Source organism: Cicer arietinum, chromosome 8 (assembly GCF_000331145.2).
Source record: "Cicer arietinum cultivar CDC Frontier isolate Library 1 chromosome 8, Cicar.CDCFrontier_v2.0, whole genome shotgun sequence".
In the NCBI taxonomy this organism is placed as follows: domain Eukaryota; kingdom Viridiplantae; phylum Streptophyta; class Magnoliopsida; order Fabales; family Fabaceae; genus Cicer; species Cicer arietinum.
The window spans coordinates 24,465,277-24,474,656 of NC_021167.2; the positions used below are offsets into that span (position 1 = coordinate 24,465,277).

Sequence of the window (9,380 nt, forward strand, 5' to 3'; positions counted from 1 at the left end):
ATGTATATGTAAAAAATGTTAGGCTAATAATAGATATAAATTATATCTATATATAAAAAAGTTATACTGTGATCCTATATTATAATCAAAGATTAAAAGGGTGTTTGTTACGACTTATTTTTAAAATCAATTAATAATTATTTTTCTATATTTTCATCATTTGTTATAATTTAAATAAATAAAAAAATCAGAATTTAAAATAATCTAAACATTGTTTCAAATGATAAACTATTTTAAATATATTCTCATCAAAATTAATTTTAATAACTGATTATTAAAAAAATAATTTTTATCACAATAAACAAATACATTATAAATTTTGTTTCCTATTAAAAAAATATTTAATAAATAATCTTTAAATTATAAAATATCCAAATCACTTTGTTTTATAACAAGTAACAAACAAATTCTACAATCAATTTATTACAAATTATAAAGAAAGTGATTTTGCTTTTCTATATAATTTGGAAACCTTTTTAAAAAAAGTAAAAGCTACTATGTATGTCTTTTTTTATTTTAAAAAATATATATAAAAATAATTTTTTTGAAAATATATTAAAAATAGCTTCTCATTTTCAGTTATTTATAAACTAATTTTATGTTCTCAATTTTTTGAAAATTTTAACAAACAAATAAAAAATTTCAAAAAAAAAAACGTACTTTAAAGTGATTGAATAATTAATCCATATTTCAACATCATATACATTGGAAAAAAAGGTAAACACCAACATTAACCAAAGTAGTATATATAAAAAACTTCCACAACCTAGTAAAATCCGAAGCTATATCCAAATCTCTAGGATCTAGAGAGACATGGCACAAAATGAGAATGATGATAGTGTAATTACTGAAAATGGTTTTGATGAATTTGGTCACAAAAATGATTATGATGAACAAAAAAAAGTTGAGCAAAATGGTAGTTTTGTTCATAAGAAAGAAGAAGAAGAAGCTGCTTCAGTTGAGAAAGTGTTTAAGCACTTATTGGTTCCATCATGGAGGAATCAATTAACTATAAGAGCTTTTGTGGTTAGTTTTTTTCTTAGTATATTGTTCAGTTTCATTGTGATGAAACTTAACCTCACAACTGGGATTATACCTTCACTCAATGTATCTGCTGGTCTTTTGGGTTTCTTCTTTGTGAAAACTTGGACTAAGTTTTTGGAGAAATCTGATATGTTGAAACAACCTTTTACAAGACAAGAGAATACTGTTATTCAGACTTGTGTTGTTGCTTCCTCTGGCATAGCCTTCAGTGGTAAAATTCCTTTTTTTACTTTCTCTTTTGTTTATGATTTTGGCCTTATTTCTATTTTTTTTTTTTGTCTTGATTCTCCTGCTTATGTGAAAAAGTGTTCTGGTAATCTGAAGTTAAGGATTGTTTTAGTTATGATTTGGATTTGGAAACTCTATTGTTTTTATGAATCTGTTCATATTAGTATGACTTTTTTTCTTTTGTCTTAATCCTACAGTTTATGGGGAAAGAGGTTCTGGTAATTTAGAGTTTGGTTGAGAGGTTATGAATTTTTTTGGTTTGGGTTCGAATTCGGGTACTCCTGATTGATTTGACCTTCACTAAATCTCTTTTGTCATTATGAATCTTTTCCTATTAGTGTGATATTATTTTTTTGTCTTAAGCTTTTGGTTTTTGGGAAAAGGGTTCTGGTAATTCGGAGTTTGGTCGGGAGGTTAGTAAAACCTGGAGAGCGATTGTTTTAGTTAGGGTTCGAATTTAGGTACTCCTGGTTGATTCGAACATTATTGATTAAGGATTGTTTCAGTTAAGGTTCGAATACAGGTATTCCTGATCAATTCGACCTTCACTGAAACTCTATTGTCTTTATGAAACTATCCCTATTACTATGATATATTTTTGTCTTAAGCCTCCGGTTTTCGGAGAAAGGGGTTCCAATAATCTGGAGTTGATAGTTTAATAAAGTCTGGTTAATGATTGTTTTTAGTTAGGCTTTGAATTTGGTGACTCCCGATTGATTTGACTTTCACCGAAACTTTGTGTTACTATGATATGATATTTGTAATGTTTTTTAAGTGGTTATTGTGATTTGTGACCCTTTTTTTAGTTTATGTGTTGAAATTTGATAGCCTGCTTCTTTGGTTTGAAATTGACAAGAAATAGTTAAGAATTTTTATACTGTTTTTTAGATTTTACTACAGTGTGCTAATTTGTTAGGACAATGATTTGAGTTAAGAGGGGTTTATAGTGTTTAACTTCACTATTTTAATCTGATTCCTCAAAAAAAATCATACCATTTTTTCACTGTTCTATCATTGTGTTTTTTATATGGTTAGTTAAATCTGAATATAATCAAATTTAAACCACATCAACAAGTCAATTAAGTACTACAGTGATTAATGTTTGTATTATGGTAAACAGTTAGATAATTTAACTCCCTCTGTTTGAATAAATTGAAGAAACTTTTCAGCCTAAAAAACTGTCACAATCTTTTGCTATCAACCTTTCACTGTCTGGAATATATAAACTTTGAAAGCTTCAAAGTCTTCAATTTTGTCCATACCTTTTGAAAGATACAGCTTTTTCTTTGCTGTCATGTTTAAACTTATTCCAAGAAGTTTGAAAAGTAAATAGGACTGTATATGTATATATAAGTCAAAATTTTGGCAGAATTTAATTTTGCTAAAATATGAGTGAAGCAGGATTCAGGAAGCATAGAAGTCAAAGTATACTATAATACTATTTAATACTAATAATTAAAATTACTGTTCATATATGTAATTAAAATATAGTTTGACTTGTATGTAGAGAAGTCAATGAGACGGAGCGGAAAGTACTTCTTCGCTTCTGTTATGTGCATTCATCTGAATTTCCACAGATCTCTGCGGAGAGCTATTATAAGCACAGAAATTGTAACCGTAATCTTAACCGAGCATTATATGGTTATGGAGTTCGATAATGAACGTGCCGAATCCCTGGAAATAAGTGAAGAAATCTAATTTGAACTAGAAATAATGATAAATATATGGACTTATCAATGAATCTTCTTATAGTATTGTAAATTGATATCATTACATGCATATATGGGTATGACTCTGTGAAGTGAACCAATTGTTAATGAAGTTTTAATGTTATGTACATGTGAAAGGAAATCTAATCTTGTTATAATCTAGAAACATTTATTTTTGTTGATATCATATCATCATTGTCCTAATTTGATGAAGTTTTTTTGTTATTCACTTACTTGAACAGGAGGATTTGGGAGTTACCTCTTTGGAATGAGTGAACATGTTGCAAAGCAATCCTCAGACACTAGTGATTTTAAAGACCCCAAATTGGTTTGGATAATTGCTTTTCTGTTTGTTGTTAGCTTTTTGGGGCTCTTCTCTGTTGTACCTCTTCGAAAGGTATGACGCATTCTTGAAATATTGAGAATCAAAATTTATATATGCATCTACTATTGAAGAGCTGTAAATGATGTAATAAAACTTAATGTCATAAACCCCTTCATTGATCTTCATCAATTGAATGTTGCAGAAGTTGTTAAAAGGCGTGCTTATGCGAGAAACTTTCAAATGCCTCATTAAAATAATATATTTTAAAATTTTATTTTTTGGTTCAAATACTTTTAGGAACAAATTAGTAAAGGTGTCCATTATTACCATAAAAGTGTCTGAGTTTTGACTAAGATAGTCGAAGCAAAGAAAAAAAGAAGATTATTTTGGGACACTTGTGTGAATTGTCAGACTCGTGTCCTACAAGTGTCAGACACAGAAAACGCCTAATCCTTGGAGCGTCTGTGTTCCATAGTCCATTAGTATTTCATTGTTTCCTAATAAAATATTTTTTGCCTTTTTTCTTTTATCTTGGAAAATGCATTGCAAAACTGATTCTTAAGTTACCTCTTCAGCAATTATTATCAATAGTCTTGATTATATGTTGCCTTTGTTATTGGATGTAGATTATGGTTATTGACTTCAAATTGACATATCCAAGTGGTACTGCAACTGCTCATCTCATCAACAGCTTCCACACTCCTCAAGGAGCCAAATTAGCAAAGTAATAAGCACTTTAGCATATTTCATGTTACCATAAGTGGCTTCATGATATGTTAGACTTTCAAGTAACTTACTTTTTTTATTTCCTTTTTTACTTTTGCAGGAAGCAAGTGAAAGTGTTGGGAAAATTCTTCAGTTTGAGTTTCTTATGGGGTTTCTTTCAATGGTTCTATACAGCTTCTGATGGATGTGGATTTCAAGCCTTCCCTTCACTAGGGCTCAAAGCATATGACAACAGGTATGTTGTCACATCTCATTCATTTTAAATCAAACTTATTACTTATTCATCTTGAGATGAAAATATGCATATAGAGCCGCCTGTATGGATTGGTTTATTTGAGCTCATCTCAATGTTGTCAAATAGCGGCGTTATAACGCAATAGCATAGAGGAATTCAAACAAATCACTATTGTTTTGTGATACTCTATTTATTACAAATTGTTGTCATATAGTTGTTATTGCCGCGCTATAGCACTATAGTATAGCGGAATTTGAACTAACCACTATTTTTTCCAATCCGCCATTGACAACACTGACTAATCTACTAGCATAAGCAATTGTGAGACTATTTGGAGAGCTTATGAAAATAGCTTCTATGAAAACAATTTGACTTTATTTTGTCTTTTGTTACAAAAATAGTTTATACATAGGCACTCATATGATAAGTGTATGTGCTGTAAGCGCTTAATTAAGTTGGTTATCCAAATAGGAGGGTCTGTTTGAATTGGTTTATTTGAGCTTATCTCCTGACATAAGCACTTGCGAGACTATTTGAGAGAGCTTATGAAAACAGCATATAACAAGTCCATAAATTGTTTTTAACTTATTTCCATAACCTCTTCAGGATACCTTATGAAAACAGTTTGACTTTATTTTATCTTTTGTTATAAAAATAATTTATACATAAACACTTGTATGATAAGCGCTTAATTGAATTGTTTATCCAAGTAGCTCCTCCGTCTCACTCCAATTTGGTGTTTAATCTAATTCTTTTGTTTTCAGGTTTTATTTTGATTTTTCAACACTCTATATTGGTGTGGGAATGATTTGTCCATATATCATAAATATATCAGTGCTCCTTGGAGGAATTCTTTCTTGGGGAGTAATGTGGCCTCTCATAGAAACCAGAGAGGGTCATTGGTACAAAGCAGGCCTTGGTGATGCCAGCCTTGAAGGCATCCAAGGTTATAGGGTATGTTTTCTAGAAAATGTTTCTGAGATATTTCAAAGTTGTAATACAGATACTAATTCGTTTAAACAGACTACTCTACTAAACCTTAAAATTCTGATTAATGGACCGAATACAACTATTACGGATAATTACAAATATACGTTATTTACAACATTTTGCATATTTTTTAAGGTTTACCAATTAACTTGATTCACCTTGTACCAATTTGTTTAGGTATTTATAGCCATAGCAATGATCCTTGGAGATGGTTTATACAACTTTCTTAAGGTGCTAAGTCATACCTTATGGGGTTTGTATAATCAAATCCGGAACAAACGAAGAGATAATGTTCTACCTGTTGGTGCCGATCAAGATTCTTCTTCTTCGAGTCCCGAGCTATCTTACGACGATCAGCGCCGGAAGCAACTCTTTCTTAAAGATCAGATTCCTACATGGTTTGCAGTTGGAGGATATGTAGCTATTGCTGCAATTTCTACAGCTACTTTGCCACACATTTTCCCTCAACTAAAATGGTATTACATACTTGTTATATACCTAATTGCTCCAACCTTAGCATTTTGCAATGCTTATGGTTGTGGACTAACAGATTGGTCCCTAGCATCAACCTATGGTAAACTCGCCATTTTCACAATAGGAGCATGGGCCGGTGCATCGCACGGTGGAGTTTTAGCTAGTCTAGCAGCCTGTGGAGTCATGATGAACATTGTTTCCACGGCTTCCGATCTTATGCAGGATTTCAAGACCGGTTACCTTACCCTGGCTTCGCCGCGCTCCATGTTCGTGAGCCAAATAATCGGAACAACAATGGGATGTGTGATTTCTCCTTGTGTCTTTTGGATCTTCTACAAAGCTTTTCCCGATTTAGGGACACGTAAAAGTCAATATCCGGCCCCATATGCAATCGTTTACCGCAACATGGCGATACTTGGAGTACAAGGCTTCGGTTCGTTACCAGATAATTGCCTTTTGCTTTGTTATATATTCTTTGGTGCTGCTATTGTGGTAAACTTGACTAAAGATTTGATTGGTAAGGTAGGAAGGTTCATACCACTTCCAATGGCTATGGCAATACCTTTCTATTTAGGACCTTACTTTGCTATTGACATGTGTGTTGGAAGTTTGATATTGTTTATTTGGGAAAAGATCAATAAGGCAAAGGCTGATGCTTTTGCACCTGCTGTTGCTTCTGGTTTGATATGTGGTGATGGAATATGGACACTTCCTGCTTCAATTCTTGCTCTTTTTGGAGTTAAGCCACCCATTTGCATGAAGTTCTTGTCAAGGGCTACAAATAGTAGGGTTGATACTTTCTTAGGAAATTAAATGTCAAGTTTGAATTGGACTTGGCATCTTGTATGAAAGTATGAAAGTTTTTTTATGCTTTGTAAATCTGTCAAATATTACTTTAAGTTTGATATTCTAGACCTTCAGTAGTCACATAGATACATCATAGCAAAGAAAATTTATTATTGGTGTTGTATGTTTATATCATATGTTTCAAAGAAATATGATTGCATTGAGTTTCTAAAACATCTTTATTTCAAATGTTTTTTCTGAACTCATTAACTCACTTATGTACCTTCACTACTAACTGTGAATATAAATGTGGTTAACCATAATTTTCAGGTGTTTATAATACATGTAGATTTGAACATATGAAAATTGTGATTAACTACGTTTAAATTCATAATTAATGAATTTTACGTCGATAATTAATGACTTTCGACATTTAGTATATTTATTATTATATATTTCAAACATGCTTTCTCGGAACACCAATTTTTCAATGTACTAAATACATCTTATTGATATTTCAATAATTTTCATATTCCAAATATATTAGAAAGAAATTATATGTGTAATTTTTATTGTGCCATTTAGAGTTCCTAAAACATTTATTTCAAATGTTTTTTCTTTGAATGTGCAGTATTTTTCAATGTATTGCACATATATTTTGGTCGCATCTCCCTAACTTTCATATGTTCCATAGACAAATGATGGAATTATTTATCAAATTTTAAGTGAAAGTGCTTTAAACAAAATTCTCACAATCTTGTATCAATTGAAACGTAACAAATATTAGTATCATTCTATAAACTTTATATTGATTAGTGAATGTGAACATTTCTTAAATAAGCCAAGAGTATGTTGTTAATTTCTTATAGACTTGGCAAAATTTCTTATGCAAAATATCACAAATATTATAGACTTTGTATAGACTTTGTATTTTTATATAGACTTTGTATTTTTGTCAATCATCTAATTTTTTATTAGGTCAATCATCGAATTTTTTATATAGACTTTGTATTTTTGTTGCACAACTAAAAAGATTAAACTCTTCATCAAGCCAGATAAAAATACACAACAAAACACCCTCTAAAACTAAAAAAGACACTCATCTCATCTAAATGCTTTTGGATTGTCGAACATCAATTTTAAACCATTTGATTTCTGCCTCAAGTCTTAAAACAACCAAGGAAGCTAGTTCATTTGTTTTATCAAAGTGCGAGAACATTTTAATATTAATCAAACCTTTTTTCATGTCCTTGAAAGCATGCTTCTTTAGTGTGGATGTGATTCTTCACAAGATAATTGAGAGTATATTATTAAATCAACTGAACCATCATCAATAACTTTAAATATTGATTTTGGTAATCACTGAACAAATTTCATTCTTTCCCCACCATGAAACCAAGGTTATGTGCACGCAAAGCTTAGTCATCATGGTTCATCTACACCACCGTCATCACAATTCATCTAGGATTTAGGGTTTAGGATTTAGTCATCCGGTTCATGAAACCAGTCAAAGGGTCACTCTTCACACTAATATGACCTAGCCGCTTATCATCTCTGTGCTTAGTAGCTCCAACTCGGATCACATTCTCAAGCAGTCCAGTCTTCGTCACTTCCATTAGAATCCTAAAAATATAACACTTACAAACATAATCAGTAACATCAAAAGATTCAATGCCGTGCCAGCTTAAACTACTGACCGGTGAAAAAAAAAGAACAACTTTGTATCTATGCGGTTACATGCATGTGCATCAAGGCATGTATTAAGTTAGAAAGAATTACCTCTGAAGCATTTGAAAATTCTTCAATGTCATCATCATCATCTTCAACCTACAAACATTATGTAAATGTCAAACTACCAGCTCAAAGAAAACTGTAAGAACTGATGCGAAGTTTCTTATTTCCTAAGATTAAAACTCGAGCAGTGAAATAAACAAAATGCGTGTGAAGGTCCAGAACTGTCAAGGGGTCAAATTGAAATAAGATATTGGTTTAAAATATGTATAAACAAGAGTGTTCTTACTTTCTATAAATAAACTAAAATAGAAAACTTGAAACTAAAATGTAAGGAGATGAACTGCATTTAGTGGTAGCAATTATGGAAAGTAAAGCTGATCTGCTGAAATAGTTAGAGAAGCCAAATGATCTAAGAGTTCACAGGTCTCCTTACTATCAGTCAGTATTGTCAATCACGAACGGCGGAAGGCCAAAATCCACCGTATAAACATACCATTGTGGCCTATGGCGCCTCCATGGCAGGCATCACTTCACAAATTACCTATGACGGTTGTCAAAAAATCCGCCACGCCATTCTGCCATGGCCACCATTTAACTACACTGCTATCAGTTGTTGGGTTGAGTAGCATTTTGATTAATTATGAAACATAACAAGTTAACAACACAGTGAAGTTCCAAGACAACATGAAGTTCCAAGAATGAGAGAATTTTACCTCACTTTCCTTGCTTTTCGCCTTGATTTTTTCACCTAAAATTTACACACAGCAAGTTCTCTTGAGTTTCATTTATGCAACAACTTAATAACAAAGAATTAAGTAATTAATGTAAGACCAAATTTTATATGAAAGACTAACTGCAATGAGAAGCCCCAAGAGGAATTCCAATTTCTATTCTAAATGTCTAAAATAACAGTCTAAAACCGATCCTTACAACATCATAATATTGCTCACAGATTTAAAAGTGATCAATCTCTGTGGTAACTCAAACTTGAACTCTTTATAAAATTTAGTATCATGTATTGATGGCTTGATGCATCATGCATGTTAAACTGAGCCAAACAAATGCCAAATTCACAAGTTTTAGATTATTTCTAGCACAAGACAGTTCCAATATCATGCATTTCTCTTTC

General features: G+C 31.6%; 2 protein-coding genes across 2 annotated transcripts in view; one reads left to right on the forward strand and one right to left on the reverse strand.

Annotated features, from left to right (window-relative positions):
* The first annotated feature begins 722 nt into the window (after window positions 1-722).
* On the forward strand, window positions 723-6,707 carry LOC101491223 (probable metal-nicotianamine transporter YSL7). The gene is made up of 6 exons (XM_004515225.4): window positions 723-1,255; window positions 3,224-3,378; window positions 3,933-4,030; window positions 4,133-4,267; window positions 5,032-5,221; window positions 5,435-6,707. Exons 1-6 carry the CDS (start codon window positions 814-816, stop codon window positions 6,542-6,544), a joined length of 2,130 nt encoding a protein of 709 aa, XP_004515282.1. The 5' UTR covers window positions 723-813; the 3' UTR covers window positions 6,545-6,707.
* A 917-nt stretch (window positions 6,708-7,624) lies between these two features.
* Window positions 7,625-9,380, reverse strand: part of LOC101490903 (DNA-binding protein RHL1) — an 11,279-nt gene continuing 9,523 nt past the window's right edge. Inside the window, 3 exon segments of the mRNA XM_073364511.1 lie at window positions 7,625-8,140; window positions 8,297-8,344; window positions 8,965-8,999. Coding sequence (XP_073220612.1) covers window positions 8,105-8,140; window positions 8,297-8,344; window positions 8,965-8,999 — 119 coding nt within the window. The 3' untranslated portion in view covers window positions 7,625-8,104.

What these genes read in the sequence shown, in the direction of transcription:
- LOC101491223 (XM_004515225.4), top strand. Translation starts at nt 814, where the DNA reads ATGGCACAAAATGAGAATGATGATAGTGTAATTACTGAAAATGGTTTT. An exon ending in CTCTGGCATAGCCTTCAGTG is followed by an intron (nt 1,256 to 3,223) that starts GTAAAATTCCTT and finishes TTACTTGAACAG; the next exon opens with GAGGATTTGGGAGTTACCTC. An exon ending in CTCAAAGCATATGACAACAG is followed by an intron (nt 4,268 to 5,031) that starts GTATGTTGTCAC and finishes TTTTGTTTTCAG; the next exon opens with GTTTTATTTTGATTTTTCAA.